The sequence below is a fragment of the Rhinolophus hipposideros genome (genome assembly GCF_964194185.1).
Source record: "Rhinolophus hipposideros genome assembly, chromosome: 26".
Taxonomy (NCBI): Eukaryota; Metazoa; Chordata; class Mammalia; order Chiroptera; family Rhinolophidae; genus Rhinolophus; species Rhinolophus hipposideros.
The window spans coordinates 3256692-3274905 of record NC_138072.1 but is presented as its reverse complement, the minus strand read 5'-3'; the positions used below and the strand labels follow the sequence as shown (position 1 = coordinate 3274905).

The 18214-nt window shown below is 40.4% G+C and overlaps 1 protein-coding gene across 1 annotated transcript; it reads right to left on the bottom strand.

The window, feature by feature from the left end:
- Window positions 1-5918: 5918 nt before the first annotated feature.
- Window positions 5919-17757, bottom strand: LOC308493365 (coagulation factor XIII B chain-like). The gene is made up of 12 exons (XM_081039413.1): window positions 17653-17757; window positions 15708-15908; window positions 14739-14924; window positions 13829-14005; window positions 13309-13485; window positions 11481-11660; window positions 11203-11388; window positions 9966-10148; window positions 8529-8729; window positions 7664-7846; window positions 7180-7393; window positions 5919-6207 (listed from the first exon to the last, which is right to left on the bottom strand). Exons 1-12 carry the CDS (start codon window positions 17714-17716, stop codon window positions 6174-6176), a joined length of 1986 nt encoding a protein of 661 aa, XP_080895539.1. The 5' UTR covers window positions 17717-17757; the 3' UTR covers window positions 5919-6173.
- Window positions 17758-18214: the final 457 nt, after the last annotated feature.

The window sequence follows — 18214 nt, the reverse complement described above, 5'->3', positions numbered from 1 at the left end:
ACTGGTAGGAAGGGCGGCGTCCTGAGGTCGGGCCGCACCTGGGTGACTTCGGCTATGATCTCTTGGCAATTATGCAGGGAGGCTTTCAAATCCAGGGTCAGCAGCAAGGTGCAGGATTCAGAGCGGTAGGTTCAGCGAAGATGATCCGGGTGCATCTAGCAGGAGTCCTTGGTAATGGGTTAGGTGGGCATTAGTCATCCACCTACCAGGGGGACACTTCAGGACCCCCTCGATCGCATGGGGGGTCACCACCTTCAAATGTTGCCCGAAGGTGAGCTTATCTGAATCCTTCACCATGAGGGCTACTGCCGCGATGATCCTTAGGCACGAGGGCCACCCTGCTGCAACTGGATCTAGCCTCTTGGAGAAATAGGCAACCGGAAGTTTCCAGGTCCCCAGGCGCTGCATCAGCACCCCTTTCGCTATCCCCCTCCTCTCATCAACAAAGAGCGTGAAGGGCTTCAGGGGGTCCGGCAATGCCAGGGCTTGGGCTCTCAAGAGAGCGGCCTTGAGTTCGTCAAAGGCCTTCTGTCGGTCCGGCCCCCAGGCCCAGGGGCCTTATCCTTGGTTGCCTCACATAGGGGCTTCGCTAGCTCAACATACCCCAGAATCCACAGCCGGCAGTAGCCTGCCGTCCCTAAAACCTCGTGGACCTCTCGGGCTGAGGTGGGTTCTGGAAGTCTGAGCGTAGTCTCTTTCATGGCTTCTGTCAGCCATGGGGTTCCTCTTTTCAGTTTAATATCCCAGGTAGGTGACTGTTTGCCTGCATATTTGAGCCTTCTTTGCACTGGCCCGATAGCCTAATTGCCCCAGCTCCTGGAGGAGGTCTCCAGTGGCCCGTCGGCATTCGGCTCGGAGGGGGCCGCCAGGAGCAAATCATCTACATACTGCAGGAGCGGAACTGAATCATGGCTCCGGTGGAACGAGTCCAAGTCCTGATTCAGGGCTTCATTAAACAGAGTCGGAGAGCTTTTGAAGCCTTGTGGCAGTCTAGTCCAGGTCAACTGCCCGGGGGTTCCCATACTGTCATCATGCCATTCAAAGGCAAAAATATGTTGGCTGTTGGGTGCCAGGGCTATGCTAAGAAATGCATCCTTTAGGTCGAAGGTGGTATAACAAACATGTGAAGCGGGATAACGACTTAGCAGGGTACAAGGGTTGGGGACCGTGGGTGGATGTCTTCGACCCTCTTATTTACTTCCCTCAAATCTTGGACTGGCCTATAATCTTCCTCCCCCCCCCACCCCGGTTTCTTAACGGGGAGAAGCGGGGTGTTCCAGGCAGAGTGGCAGGGTTTCAGTATCCCAGCTTCCAGTAGGAGGTTACTATGTGTGGCAATCCCTTTCCGCGCCTCAGAGGACATGGGGTAGAGACGGGCTCTCGCTATGTTGCCCAGGCTGGAGTGCAGTGGCTCTTCACAGGCGCGATCCCACTACTGATCAGCACGGAGCTTGACCTGCTCCGTCTCCGACCTGGGCCGGTTCACCCCTCCTTAGGCAACCTGGTGGTCCCCCGCTCCCGGGAGGACACCATGTTGATGCCGAACTTACAAGGAAGAGAGAAAGTGAGGAGAACCAGGGAGAGGAGGAAACAGCAGATGTGGAGGGCCATAGAGAGAGAGAGAAAAGAAAAAGAAAGACATTGAGAGAGAGAGAGAGAGAGAGACAGAGAGAGAGACAGAGAGAGAGAGAGGGGGCAAGACAGAGAGCATCAGAGAAGAGAAAACAGGAGACAGCGGAGGGAGATGGCAAAGGTTTTGCTGGCAGGAGTGCAAGGCATAGCTGGGCCGGGACCGAGTCCAGCCGGACAAGCCTGACCTCGGGAACGGGGCCCAGACTGGATAGGGGACAGTGTGCATACTGCAAAGAATATGGACATTGGAAGAGGGAATGTCCCAAGCGACGGGCCAAACCGGACAGGATGCTCAGGTTCTGCGGGCGGGAATAGATAGTGACTAGGGGGGACGGGACTCGGATCCCCTCCCCGAGTCTTGGGTAACCGTGTATGTGGAGGGGGAGCCGGTGGGATTCATGGTAGACACAGGGGCTCAGTACTCAGTTTTGAATAAACTTACAGAGCCTTTATCTCAGAAAACCAGTCTAGTGCAAGGGGCAACTGGGTCCAAGACTTATCGGTGGACCAGTAGGCGCCGGGTGGACTTGGGCCGCCATCAAGTGACCCACTCCTTCCTAGTTATTCCTGAGAGCCCTGCCCCCTTGTGGGGCACGACCTCCTGACTGAGGTCAGGGCTCAGATCTACTTTGAGCCAGGTGGCATTAAGGTAATGGGTGGCCAGGGACAGCCCCTCCTCAAGCGAACAGAAGTCACACGATAATGCAAGTCACACAGCGAGGTTTATTTCCAGCTAGCTGGGGTCCGAGTATCTGCCCGACACAGCGGGTTTCAACAAGGACCCCAGACACACAAAGCTACGGGTTTTCATAGCATAACATTTTAAGCCTCTCAGTAATTTTCCATGCAGGCAAGATATTCACAAGACTTTTGGTCCTGTGTCCTTGCTTACATTTTTGCTGCAAGATAAGCCTTTTCTCAACAGAGCTTCCTGACCTTGCAATACGTGGTGTTTACGATTAATGACTAGGTTATTTTGGTATATTCCAAGGGCCCATCGTCTGGACGTGGACCGTGAGATGTAAATAGTGAGACACACCAACCAGCCTCTTTACAGCTCAGGCCAGGATGCAGCGGCCTCTCCACGCTGAGTGCAGAGGACGCAGCCCTCCCAGAGCCGGAGGGTCACAAAGGTAACGAGAGAAAGCACAGACCTTCGTCACACGGGTGGTCAGGATGGGGGGGATAGGGTGTCTCAGGTCTCCCACAAAACGGGAGGCACTGCCAGGCCCAAGCCTACTAATTCTGCCGATCTAAATTCAGAAAAGAGAAAAAGGACTCGCACCCCTTCTAACTTCTCTCCAATCCTGCAGACAGAGACCAGCAGCTGTAATATATGAACACGTAGAATTCTCCGAAAAATTTAATTTCCAAAGACCGTGAGGAAAAATCAGGTAAATAGAACATTTTTGACAAGGGTAGGAATGTGCTCTTAGATCATAAATGTAAATATAGGAGATTTACAGGTAATTCAGGAAAAGCTGAACACACGTGGCAGGTAAAGTTTTGTGAGGCCCCTGGTTGGAGTCTTCCTGTGTACTGCTAAGGGGCGTGTGCTCAGGTTTTTATTTGTCTTTCACAAATTTTAAGGAGGTAGGGAAAGGGGAGCCAGGCTAGACAAAGGAGGCCTGTGTTTATAAAAGTGCCCCTTTTCCAAATTTTTTTCCCTGTGTTTAGCTCAGCAGGCTCAGGGCAGTTGTGGGCTGTGCTTACATTTCTGATCTACTTGGCAGAAGGCCATGGGAGATGCTAAGCCTTTCTCATTTCTATCAGAGTGAAAAATCAGCTACCTTTTTTGTCAAGTTTCTGATCGGTTATTACATCCTTTACAACTTGTTTCAACATACCAATTCTCGTAATCTTGTATCTCTATAAAGTGTTTTTAAAATTTACACAGCTCCTGATTTTCCCTTCTGCCTTTTTTAAACCTAATGTTGATGTTAGCATCTATAAGACGCAAGACGCAAGAAGCTGAAGAACTAATTCAAAAGATTAAGAATAGTTAAATTTCCTTGTATCCCTTTGTATTAAACGTGATGTTTTTCTAGGTTCCAATAAAACAGTTGTTTGTCAATGAGAGTTCTCTAACACATTTTCCAATTTAGAAGTTTTTCCAGTTCAAGGAGCCATTATCTGGCCACTGACGATAGGATTTTAATAGCTATTATACATTTCTCTAAATGATATAATTCTATCAGAATGAAAACATTGGCAAGACTAGTATTATCTACCACCTAGTATGTTAGTTAATTACATCTGTGTGCCACATATTCCTGTGGGGACAGAGTCCCAGAGAGCAGTTTCCAGGCTCTCGGCCTCGTGTGGTAAGGTGCTGGCTCAGTTATTAGATGGCCACCAGCTGTAATCAGTTAGTTACATCATTAGCCACTAATATAACTGCCCTGGCTACACTAAGGAGTTGGTTGTTGGTTGGTTGGCAGAGAAGCGGACTGCGGATTGCAGTTAGCAAGGAGTTGATTGGTTGGTGGAGGAGTGGACGGCGGATCGCGGATCGTGTGGCTCCTGCTTCCTGTGTCTCCAGCCCAGCCGCCAGCGAGAATATAGTGGTATGTCTCCCCTATCTATGGCTCCGTGGGTGTTCCTTTCTGGCCTCACCACGTCCTGCGTTCTTCTGCGGGGAGCGGGACCAGAGACCCTGCATGACAGCTACTCAAATCAGTTAGCCTTTTCACAGCTGAACCAAAGAAGCCAAAGGCTTTCTGTCCCTGTGGTATTTCCTTGTCATGTAAAACAGCACAAGAGACATAGATACAAAAAAATGACCACCTCTGGGAGGGAAGACTCAATAATGAAAACCTGTGAGTCGCTACTCCCAAGAAACTAGCTTCAAAAATATTTTTTCTTGCCAATCTACATGTATAAGAGAGGAAAAGGACATGCAGCACTTCTAAATTATTCCAAACCCCACAGAAATAGACTGGGAAGGATGACAGGAAAAACAAAAACACCGCTTACCTCTGCCGGCAGTCGTCTAGCTGCAGAGGTTTCCGGGAGCTAGCAGTGCCCCAGCTAGTAAATCTCGCAGGCTCCCAATACTGTGGGGGCTTTAAAAATTATTTTGCTCTCACCTTGTAAGTGTGTTACCAGAGAGCCAGTCTGAGCCATGACAGGAAGGCATTCCAGGATGTAGGAACAATGCCTCCTGAACAAAGGAAAGCAGGCCACAGATTAAAAGACAGAAAATATATTCACAAATGCAGGTGTGGACAGGTACAATACGAAAGTGACTGTGCCCAAACAAAGAAAATTTAGGATTATATTTGAATGAGGGCGCGAAATATTCAGGCATGGAGTGACAGGTGATCCCAGGGACTTGCCTCCCTCCCAGGTGGCTCCCTGGCTCCATTTCCAGTTTCCAGTTCATTCATTTCGAGCATTAGTTTCATTCATTTCAAGTTTCATTTCCACTTTCATTTCTAGTTTCATTCATTTCCACTCGTTTCGTTTTCTAGCTTTCATTTTGAAGTTGCTTTCACTTTCGTTTAATTTCGAGTTTCATTTCAGGGTTCTATTTTTGTTCATTTCTAGCCTTCCTTCAGCTTCCCTCCAACAAACTGAGCCACCCGGGAGTGGCTAAGCTGGGGAGCCACCGGGAGCCCAGCATCTGGGCTGCCCGGGAGCTCGGGCGGCAGGGTGCTTCAAGGGTGCCATGTTCAATTTTAGAAGCAGGGGGCACAGAAAACGCAAAACGCCCCCTTGCTACAGCTCAGCTCAAAGCGAGGGGTTCAACCTTAGTCGCAGGGGTCTCGGCCCACGAACCATCCCCTGCGGGAGTTGAACCGGCAACCTTGTGGTTGAGGGCCTGCGCTCTAACCAACTGAGCCAGTCGGGAGCTCGGTAACAGCTTAGCTCAAAGTGCTGTGTTCAATCTTAGTTGCAGCCAAATGAGCTCTCCGACCGCCTGGGAGTCAGCTGCAGCTCGTTGTTGTCTTCATTCTAGTTGTAGTTGTGGAAGGCGCAGCTCGCTGGCCTATGTGGAAAGCGAACTGGCAGCCCTGTTGCCCAGAGCTTGGGCTCTAGAAATGAAAGTCGAAATGAAAGCTAGAAATGAAACTGGAAATGAAACGGGAAATCAATGAAACTAGAAATGAAAGCTAGAAATGAAACGAAGCTGGAAATGAAAGCTAGAAATGAAGCTAAGGTAGAAATGAAGCTAGAAACGAACCTAGAAATGAAAGCTAGAAATGAAGCTAGAAATGAAACAAACCTAGAAATGAAACGCATCAGAAATGAAAGGTAGAAATGAAGACATGAAAGGGTATGTTCCGGCTTTTATTTACAGATGAAGAAAGGAAGAAATTGAATACAATTTATATGTGAAATCATCCAAACTGGAAATGACAGGGTATGTTCCGGCTTTTATTTACAGATACAGAAAATATTCATTATAAACAATTTAGGTTCAAATCGTCAAGCAAGTGAAAACTTATAAGTTTTTAATTCAACGTTCTTCTTCTAAAAATTATGTTTCATAAAGGATTTTATGTGTTGAAATATGAATCTTCTTTTTGCCATTCATTTTATGTCCTCACGGGTTCTTGATAAAACAGCATCCTTGGTAAGAAAGGCCGAAAGAGGGGTAAGAGAAAGAGATTTTTAAAATAAGCATCACTCCTGATCAAATATTTATTACCCTCAGTCCTTCGATATTTCATGTAATTAGTCATTGGTTTAACCAAGTACTTCTAAAACCATGAAAACACACTTGGAAAACTATACCAGAAGTCCCTTTTATAAACGCAGTGTCATTTACTACATTAACACTTTTTTTTTTACAGTTTTTCTAAGTTATTTATTTCTTTTTGTCTTAGGAATTACAAATCAAAGATACACTAAAACATTTAAATGGCATACGAAAGTTTTCTATTCTGATATTTACCACAGTTGTTAAAAATGAAATATAAAAGTTTCACACCCATCATTTTATTGTATTATTTCAATGTTTTTCTAAAAAAAAAAAAAAAAAGATCATTTTCCATTCTTGAACAAGTAGAAAATATATTTTTAAATTGTCATATGAGGAAACACTTCAATAGGGGAGTCCAAATTTTATATAAGAATGTGTTCTTTATCATAAAGACCATAATTTTAATCATGGTTATTAACATGTTCTATCACTTCAAAGATTTCAATCTTTAGTATATACACATGAACCTATTATTGGGAAATGTAAGGAAATGTGACTTTGTCTCCCTCAGAAAACACCGGTAACTTTTTCGTATTTAAATATGGCACATATAAACGGATTTATTTATCAAATTGCCACAGTGTTGCAAATATCAAATAACACACAATGCTTTAAGTTTGGATAACTCAGAAACTTTTTTCAATTAGTTACTACTTCTAGGAGCTTTGTTAGTTAATAAAAGAAAAAAGAAATAAAATTATAAAAGAAAAAATAATAATGACCATAAAGTAGAAATGTAGAGCCTAATATTTCTGAAATTTACAACAGGATGACTGTTGACTAACAATATGACTAAAAAACAATCAAAAAATAGTTGTAAGACACTGGCCTCGTCTCACCTTTGTCTTTGAATACATCTTGGATATTTTAACTGCCCTCTGTCACATCGCACTCTAAGTTCAGATCCAATAGTAGATAACTGAGTCACATAAGTATCTCTCCGACAAAGAAATTCAATATATTCGCCATGGAAAATATATGGTCTGTTGTCAAAATCCCATTTCAACAGTAAATTATTATTTTCCATTTCAACAGAAGATAATCTGCAAGGCTCTGAAAAATTAAAAGAAGAAAATTATGTTGATACATCTTGGTACTGACAGGAAGCACTGTGTTGTGATGACGACCCTCAAATTTCCAGGCAGTAGAGTGTCAAGTAAGTTAGGTAGAATTAATATTTAAGTCAGAAAATAGGTTCAGAACTTACAGAAAATACCCTGCTGTTTTTCTCTGTTGTTCTTGGTAGATGTCTGACTACATAGGAACGCTAACTAACACAAATATAGCATCTCATTAACTAGAGCCACAATTAGTCGTACATACCTAAACACAATGGTGGTGTGGTCCACACTCCCTGTAAACAGTGGGACACTCTAGGCCCTTGTAGGAAATGGTGATCGAAGCACCTGTATTCTACTGAGGAACCATTTTCATAGCTGCCTCTTACTGAACTAGTAATGACTCCATTTTTAATAAGTGGAGGAGATGCACACGTGCCTTTAGATTCTGAAAAATAATTGTTCAAATATACAGTCAATTGCTATAATCAGTATCCAGTGCTTTCATAATTGTTACAGAAATACAACGGTATTTTATATAAAAGCATTTATGACAGGTCTCAATTTTTAAATATTGACAGCATTTCTGTAATAATGTCATACTATAACATTTATTATTGCAATTCGAATCTCATAATATGTAAATACACATTTAAAATGAGCCAAGTATTGACAATCATGGTTTTATTTTTCCCCTCTACCTAGCTGGAAGTGACAGTGTATGAGATTCCTCTGAAGCCACACTTCTGTATACTCTTCCTTTTTTTCTTCTTAAAAATCCGACGTCCTAGGAATAGACAAAATCTCGTGCTCTACCTCACCCTTTCCTGAGACAAGAATCTCCAGTCAGCGCTAAGGAGAGCAATGTGCTCCCAGACTGCTCTCAACGCTCTGAGAGTCTGGTGATATTCATCAAACCTCCTCATGGCTCCCTTTATAAACTTGACTTACTGGAATGAAAATATGTCAGCGTATCCATCCTATTTCAGTATGTGTTGAATGGAAATTGATCAGCTCATTCCCAGTTTTATAAATTAGAAGATGATGATAAAAGGTTTAGAGTCTACTCTGAACCCAAGTGACGACACTGATGCCCTGAGCTATCCTGAGGAAGCACAACATTGTCTCACCTTTTCTCAGACACACAGGGTATTTCACTTCTCCTCTATTGCACTGCACAGACAATGCAGACTCTGGCGTGGAGGGGGCTACATCAAAGCCCTGTTTACATACAAAATCTATTAAATCTCCGTGTAAGACCTTTCCTTCAAGCTTCCACTTCATCTCTATGTTGTTTCTGTTCATGTAGGCCATGTTAACAGTACATGGCTCTGTAAGACAAAACGCTCTTTTATTGGTTACTCATCTGGCAAATATGAAACTCATATATTTTTAAAATAAAAATGATAACAGACATAGAAAGCAATTATTTTATATTTAACATTTACCATTGTCAAAGCTCCTCACACCCATACATATTAAAGTATGAACTTTTTATTAACAACTGAATTTAAACATTTTTTATAAATTAAGACCACTTAATTTTTTTATAATTTTTTTTTTCAATTACAGTTGACATACATTATATTAGTTTCAGGTATATAAACTGATTAGACATTAATATACCTTAAGAGGTAATCACCCTGTTAAGTCTAGTAACCATCTGACACCATACACAGTTATTACAGTGTTATTATATTCCCTTGTTTTGTAGTTTAAAAGGCTAATTATTTCTAATGACTTTTATTTTAATTTATAGGAAGTTGATCATGCCATTACCCATTTGTAAAAGTCACAGTGTAACAAGTTAATTGCACCTGTAGTGACCAGTTCCATTACTTTTAAATGTAACTCTCACTAGCAAAGTTAAAAAATGAGGCGAATCTATAGGCTTGAAATGAGAGCTGAATATTGTTTTCTCTGAGTTACCTCAATTTAGGTAATTATGTAGGTAGCTGCCTCAATTCTCTATTTGAAACAGCATTAGTTATACCATGCCTTAATCTAAAATATATTTAGAGTAACTACAAACATGTTTTTATTTGCTCAACAAGATATAAAAAATGGTGGTGAGGAAAGCTATTAATATACTCTACTAAGGAAAGAACTAGATAGCTATTGGAGATTTTCTGCTTACAGAAATAACACAGGAAACACTTGCGGGGAAAAAAATTCATATAAAATCATTATTTCCATGCTATAAGACATTGTATGAAAAATCACACAAAAATACAAACATGATGGCAAAAAAAATTCAATGTGTCCTATTTTCTAAGAGAAAGAAGTTCTAAGGAACAAATCACTAGAGTTAACAATATTGTTTCATGCACTTGAAAGTTACCAAGAGAGTAGCTATTAAATGCTCTCATTATAAATAACAAAAGACGGTAGTTATGGGTGGTGAAGGCTATGTTAAGTAAGCTTATTGTGGTAATCATTTCACAATACTATATACGTCAAATCAAATTATCATTGGACACCATGATCTTACATGTTATATGTCAATTGTGTCAATAAAGTTGGGGGAAAAAAACTCTTTTAAAAATTCAATGTGTTCTCTTGCTTACCTAAGCAAACAGGTGGGGATGACCACTGTCCTTGCTGACAACGAGACCTTTTCGCTCCCTTCAGTAAGTAATATTCATCACACCGATACTCCACGGAGGACCCGGGCGTGTAGCTTGCCAACAATCCACCAACAACAGCCCCGTTTATTACATCGGGTGGAGGCTTACAGTTCTCATTATTTTCTAAGAAAAAAGGTTATTTTCAACTTAATAGGAACTTATAACAACAGAATGATATAATATATGTAGTCCCCCATATGATAGTACCTCAATGTTTGCCCTACATGGTTTAGGACAATAGATTTCTAAATTCACCAGAATCGAGAGAAATGTTACTCAGCTCTAATACTTTTAAAATTTACGAAGACTAAACAACTAACGTTTTGCCTCAGAACAAAGATGAATATTTCCACTTTTCTTGCTTGTGAAGGAATTGTGATCAGGATATTCCTAAAATAACCTAAAAGTTATGCTCAATTCTAAATCTGCCCATGATCATCATGCAGTTTCATTTTTTTCGATCTTGTTTCTCCACATCTTGGATCTCAGTCAACCCAGGGGTGAAGAGTCCCATTTCTCTCTCTCTCTCTCTTTGGAGTCTGCCTCTTACTCTGCTGATTTCTCTAGCATCTCTAATAGCTTTGCTTTCACACAACAAATCTCCTCAGTACACGTTTGTGGGGATTCCTCCAGAAGCTGACAGAGAAATGAGAAGGATGTCAGGACAGACAACAGGCAGTGATCGCGCCCTTCAGTGAATGAGCAGGGACACGTCTCAGAAGGGTGGAGGGCTCAGAATGGCCAGATGCGCAAGCTGCATCAGCCGGAGTGACCGAAAGTCAGGAGCGAGGGCTCTATCCTGAGTCTGTGGGGCATAAAGGAAGAGAAAGTGGGTCATGCTGATGGTGAATCGCTCAACCCAGCAGGTCCTTCCTCGCCTTCTCCAGTGAAGCCTGTCCTCACTTACATGCTGTCATCTAAAGCTCAGAAGTTACGGAGTCACATAGGTCAAATAAGAGTGTTTAGCAGAGACACATTGAAACGGTGTCTTTTGTTTCCCAATTCTTTCTGTTGGCTTCACTTCTACAGATGGCTCCCTATCCTCACACACACACACAAAGCTAAGTTTCTATCTTTTCTAAGCAGTGATCTCTTGTAAGTATGCCAATGAAATGAAAAGAATAAAAACTGTTTACGCGATAGACTTAGCTACTGCTGTTCTCTGTGCCACACGTACCAACACACTCGGGGGGAACAGTCCACTTCCCACGCAAACAGGTGATTTCTTTTGGTCCACGCAGATGATAGCCACTTTGACATGCAAATGCCACTTTATCCCCATTGTAATAAACCTTAGCATATAGATTTGCTGCACCGTGCTCAATGGTAGGTGGCTCCTCGCAGGCTGTCTTCTCCTTTTCCTCTGAAAAGGGACAATTTAAAGAGAAGAGAGCATTCAGCCAGCCACACAAGTGGATTTCCCTTTCGGGAAAGCTGATGTGGGGTGTTACTAACCAGTGCACTTTGGAGGGTCCGTCCATTTTCCATTATCACAACGTATTTCTTCTGATCCCTGTAGCTCAAAATTCAGTTCACATTCTATACGAACTGTTTCTCCATGACGATAGGTGGTTGAGTATGTTTGAAGTTTGGAGTTTAGAGGCAGAGGTGGAGGAGGGCATCGATTTCTTCTTCCTTGTGGAAATGCATCAGCATATTTTGTCATATAATTGCAAAAAAATAATTACACCAGTGTGCCAAGTACCACAGAAGTAGGGCAGACAGACTTTAGGGTCACCCCCCCAAACCCTCCTCCTGATGTTCACCTCCTTGTATCACACCCATGCCCAGGAGCAGGAAGTGAGACTGGTTGCCCAGAAAAACACACAAGAGAACACAGTAAAGACGGGATGCAGGAGCTCGTGAGGTCATGTCCATATACTCCCTCTTCTGTAGTCCCATCTCCCTCTGCCCCCTCTAGGAGGATGCTCGTGATTACATTTAGGGCCCAGGTAGCTCATCCTAGATGTTACTCCCAGCTCAAGATCCTTAATCACATCTGCAAAGTCCCCTTGCCGTACAAAGGATCACTTACTGGTTCCAGGAATTAGGACACAGGTTGTTGGGGGGTGGGGAGGTATTATTTACCTTACGACACTGCCCATCCCATATCTACTGACTATTTACTAGAGAAAATAATAGGCACATTGGCAGCTGACTAATTTGAATGGAGGCAGGGGGAGTATGGAATAGGAAACAGGTGAACCTGTCTCTCTTTTTTGAAGTAACACACCACAGACAACTTGCTAACAATCTCTCTCTCTACTATGACACAAGGCTGTTAGCAACACTGGAAATTTTTACAAACACATTCATTAATTACAAACATTAAAGTATCGTTTGGTGCATTTGCAGAATCATGGTCCTTCCGTGCAATCCCACTGCACTCCCCTACTGGGCTCCCCCTTCCGGTCCTCCCAGCACCGATTTCACATCTTCACTGCTCTCTTCCAGCTTCGACTTTCCTACCTTTCTCCTGTTAATAATAACACTGTTTTCTACACTACAGAGTAAACAGAGGCTTTGACTTCTCCCCATCTTTCCCAATCCTCAAAACTCTGGTTTATCTTTTAAGGCCCAGTTCGAATATTTCCATCATCTCCGTAAACATCGTACCCATCTTTAATTGCTATTCAAATCCTTCAATCCTGACTTTCTTATACCATCTGTCACCTTGTGTCAATTACTTTTTCATTTTTCCATATCTGTCTCCTCTGTGAGACTAGGCCCCACTTCGGTGTGATTAAATGACTATTGATTTGATGTCTCCTAACGGAATCATGCCACCTGCTTGAACACACCCAGTGACAAAACCTTAACCACAATCCTTAAGTTACATTTTAGGATGGCTCTTCCTAGATGACCTCATTTTTCATATTCACACTGGGTAACACTCTGTTGATTTTCCTGCTCTTCACCCACGATTTTGAAGACTGTATTTTTACATCAGGAAATAAGTGACCACGTAAGAAAGTTCCCTTGCAAAGGGAAGCCTCAGATAATTGGATCTAGCAATTACCAACAAAACATTTATTCATTATAATACGAGATGTAAATTTTATGAAATTTTCTTAAGAAGCTTAAAAGATAATAGCCACTCTATAATCTAGTACAAAATTTAATATTTCTTCAGATTAACTATATTAAAGTTTGCTGAAAATAGCACTGATTTAAAAGACAATATTAATTTTAAAAAGTAGCACTCGGGACAAGAATTCGATACCATCAAAGACACTATTAAGACATGATATTTTGTTCACATGTGTAAAATTTAAAAAGTTACCTTCACATACAGGAGATTCTGGGTACCAGCCAAAGTTGTAGCACTGGATTAAATCAGCCCCACTTAGATAATAATTTTCATGACAAAAAAACTGAACTACATCTCCTTCTTCATAGGTTTGCTTTATAGGATGAAAATATCCATTTTCTATTAATCTTAAAGAAGAGCATTTTAATTCTAAAAATGAAAGAACAAACAAAAACACAAAGACGTGTTACTTTCCTGATAGAAAAAATTCACCTACCACTTACATGTCACATTTGGAATAGAAATTAGAAAATCAGCTACATTTCATTACACATACTAAAAGTTTGTCAATTAATATTTAATTATCTGAGCTGAAAGAAATTCTTTCCTATTTGAGAGTTTTCAATGATCAAAACCTACTATCCACACAATTAAGACCAGAAGCAAAATAAAAGGATGAAAAGGGAACATATTAGCATGACAACACATATACTCTTTCATCTGAGAGGAAATTTTCAGAGTGAAGTCAACTGTCTTCAAAATGAGAACCTACTGGTGCATTTTGGTGTGACAGACCATCCATAGGTGTGACATTCTACCTCCTCCGTCTTCTTTCCTCCAGCTGTGTAGTAGCCAGGAGCACATTCGTACCTCACTTTGCCCTTCACTTGGAACGTTCTCTGTGTTGTGGAATAATTTCCATGATACAATTCTGGAGCCAAACATGTCTCTAGCAGAAATTAAAGTTACTTATTTTATGAACTTCTTCACTAAACTTGAAATAAATAGAAATCTCCACGTGTATTTTCATGGAACCTTAAGCTGCATAACCAAATCAACCCTTGGCAAAAATGCAAAATAGACAAAGTTGGCCTTGGCCTCTCTATTTCCTTTCTTCACACACCATGTGTCCCATCTCCACCAGTTTCCTCATTTTAAAATCCTAGTCTAGTGTATTTGATCAAAAGCCACAATTCAACTGAAGGCGTGTGCAGTAACAATTTTTGGATTATGTGCCATCTGTGGATTTGTATACTTCAAACAACTAACAAATCACTAACAAAGCATGTGTATTCAAATTATTGGATAATTTTTAAGTATATCTGATATTGGTTTACAATATAAAATAATGTACATTACCTCAATGTCTTCTCTAAAAAAATAATAGTAATTTATTAATATGGCAAGAAACAGGTTTATTAATTTTTTTTTATTCTCTAATTCTTCTTTTTATGGTTGTTATTGTTAGTATAAAGTCAGACCTGCTGGACTAAGTGTATGGTGGGAGTTGAGAACCCCTGGATTAAGGAAACACCTAGCATTTGAGAAAAACCATACAATAACATCTTACATTTGCAGACATAATAAAAAATGGATTGCATGAAATAGAAATGCCCATCAATATATGAAAGCAGGAGCCCCATAAGCCCTTATGGTCTGGGAAATGACGCTTAGGCACGTACCATGCTCCTTCCTGCAGGCTGGTTGAGAAGACCATCCGTCAGCGAGACACTGAACCACCTCTTCATCCTGTCCTCCAGTGGTTTTGTATCCTGAAGCACAACTGTAACGCATGTTCTCTTGAAATTTGTATAATAATTTTGCATCAGAGATGAAACCATTCATCAGGTCAGGCTTAGTACATTTTTCTATGGGAAAAAAAAAATTTCTTTGCTTACATTGATGAAATTAAGCTTCTCTTTTACTAAGTAGCAAAACTAGGGCAAAAGTTTAATATTGTTCTTGAAATTTGAAGGACAAAAGTGTTCACTCCACAATTCCTTGATTATACTCACTTTTGGAAATATCCTCCATGTTCTGCTTCAAATTTCCTTAACCATTGATTCAATTTGACACTGACAGTCTTTGTATTATATTTACTAATTTCAGTTCCTCTAGTCGTTCTCACTCTGCCACACCTACTTTTAGAAAATATAGCCAGAGCTATTCCATTGACCATCGTTAATTGAAAATAGAAGGAATCCTTTTGGATTTACTTCCTCCTATTTTAAGCCTACAGTGTTTGATGATTTTTAACACAAACAAAAGCACATTTATACTTGATGAATCGTTAACTAATTCTGCAGACATCAAGCGTTTACCTGGCTCTTATGCCCAAGGACCTGTATAAGTTTCTCATTAATTAAAGTACTTAATTGTGTCTGTTCCTTGCAATGTGACGAATAACAATTTCATTAATTATCTGTATTCTCTTCATAGGGAGAGATTAACCAATAATGAAAAGAACATTTTAATGAGAAACATTATTTACAGAATATGCCTGTATTTTGGAAAAAGGACAGTGGACCACTCATTTTGTTCTTATCTACCAAAATGATTAACCACCCGCCATCTTCCATTGGTCCCTGATATTAATAAACTAATTTACTTGAGTATCACAGAGATTGTGTGGACACATTCCACCGACTTACTGAAGCATCTTGGTCTCGGATTCCAGCCTTCCGTTGTGCATGTGGTTTTGTCCTCTTGTTTCCCAGTCTCAGTTGCATAACCAGCCAAACAGGAAAATGACAATTTTTGGCCTATGCTCATCGGAAAGTAAAAATTTTCAAAAGTGTAGTAATATGGGGCAAGTCTTCCGTTTTCCACACTAGGAAGACCACAGGGTTTCTCTGAAATGAGTAAATATCAAGCTGAAAACTGAAAAATGTATCTAAACCCAGGAAATTTGTGGCCAGGTAATAATACACATGTCATTTCAAAGTGTTTGCAGACACTTTACCTAGTACTCATTTTTATTACCTAAAATTTGAAAGTACTCCTGTGACAATCCTTTTCAATCTTAATTAAGCTGAAGGCAACCTAAGCACCAGTCACATTAAAACTGGGCACACCACGTCCTCAGGGAAGCTTTCTCTCACCTTATAAAATAGCACTCTCTCCTAGACATATCATGCGAGCCACAAATGTAATTTTAAAATTTCTAGTAGCCACATTCATGAAAGAAACAAAGTTAATTTTAATAATAGGTTTTACTCACCCCAGTATATTACAAATATTTTCCGTTCTTTCTTCTAAGTCAGTGTCCCACTGTGATTTTACACTTACAGCACATCCCAATTAGGATTAGCCACATTTCAATAGCCATATATGACTGTGGCCACCATATTACACAGCAGAGTTCTAGAACAGATGAAGTCCTGAAGATACGCAAACGCAGGGTGGGGGTGGGGAAAGCATGGGAATATGAGATCATGGTCCCTGTCTTTGGACAGCTTTTTTGTTTGTGTGAAAGATTATAACCATATAAGAATTAGAAGTTTTGCTAGAATATTGCACTGTCCTCATGGTATATGTAATAAACAACTACATCAGCTGTAGACAGAAAAATAAAACTGAAGGAAACTCTTTATGCGAGTATGATCTTATTGTAGAATTAAATGTATCACATAGGATGTATTCTATTTATTTTACTTTCATAATTTTAATTGCATGCCTTTTTGGTAGAAAATTTATAGTAAACTATTTGACTAAAAGGCAATTATAATGCATAGGATATTCTGTTTCAACAGATTCCCTAAAGCGTTTATTTTAGAAAAGTCTTATTGCTGTGGTTTCCTATTTTGCATACTCAGCTTTGCTGGCACTGAATGACCTGCCTGGTTTCTTACCCCTACAGCCTAATATCACTGTTAACAAGTCACACCCGCCTCACTCTCACACTCATGTCACACATTAGACAGTCTGCTATAAACATTTCCAGTGGTCATGGAGACCACAGGTACTGGTTTGTCTAAACAATCTTGATTGACACCTGTCGTCCCACATAATTATTAATAAAGCCCCTTCCACTCTCAAAAGTGTCCTTGTTCACGTAATCAATTATATGGCCCTCCTACAAATCAGTACTGAATGGCTTCAACCAGTGAATAAATTAGGATAAAAAAGTAGGATAAAAAAGTGGCAAGTCAAAAATCTTACTGATGCTCTATGGTCTTTCTCAAATTTCCCACATTAAGCTCTCAAGTTATGAACAGAGAATGGAAACTGTCCAAACCTTGAAGTGTTAGAAATGGATTCTAGTATGAAATAGAAATTCTAAATAACAGTACTGCCAGTCTGAAAACCCTTTAAAATATTTAGATTGTGGTCTTCTGTGCCCCAAAACCTAGAAATACAAAGGGTTTTCGATCTTGTTCTGGTTTTCTCAGTTATGTTGCTATAAGAAGAGTTTAGTAGCTTTGCCGAAAGGAAAAATATCTAAATATTTTAACAAACTATATGTATAAGAAGTTTGTTATTTTTAATAAAATTGATACGTAAAAATGAAAGACTATTAAAAGCTCAAATTAAATGAATGCTAGAATTTCCCTTTATAGGTTTTAGAGAATAAGGAATATTAAGAATTAATTTTACCTTCTGCGTAGAGTTCTCCTGAGATGATTAATGTGGTAATAAAAGCCAAGACTTTCGACCTCATCTTCAACGGTGCGCTTAATAAAGATTCGAACAATTCTGAAGCCCTGGGGACTCCTCATTAAGTACGCAATACTTCTGCTGAAAAGTTAATTATTTACAACATCTGTTAAGTCCCTTTGTCACAAGCCTTACATTTCAGTTAAAACATTTTCGAATAATACTAAAATAACACAACTAGGTTAATGGACAATGCTTTTCATACCAGAATTCAACAAGAACATGATAACCAATAAGGGCAACAATAGCAGCAGCATAAATAATTAACTCAGACTGAAAAAAAAAAAAACCCAAGTAATTTTTCAACTTAATCCCTTCTTGTAAGTCCACAGAATAAAGTTCACTGTGGCCATCGATTTTTTCCCGCCATTGATCCAATGAAGAGATGAATTTAGGAACACCAGATAATGAACACCTGATGTTAAACTATGATGTCTAGAAGGCACTGCTTAAGGAGATAAATGACCTTAATTAGCTTAAACAATGATAGGATATTATATTG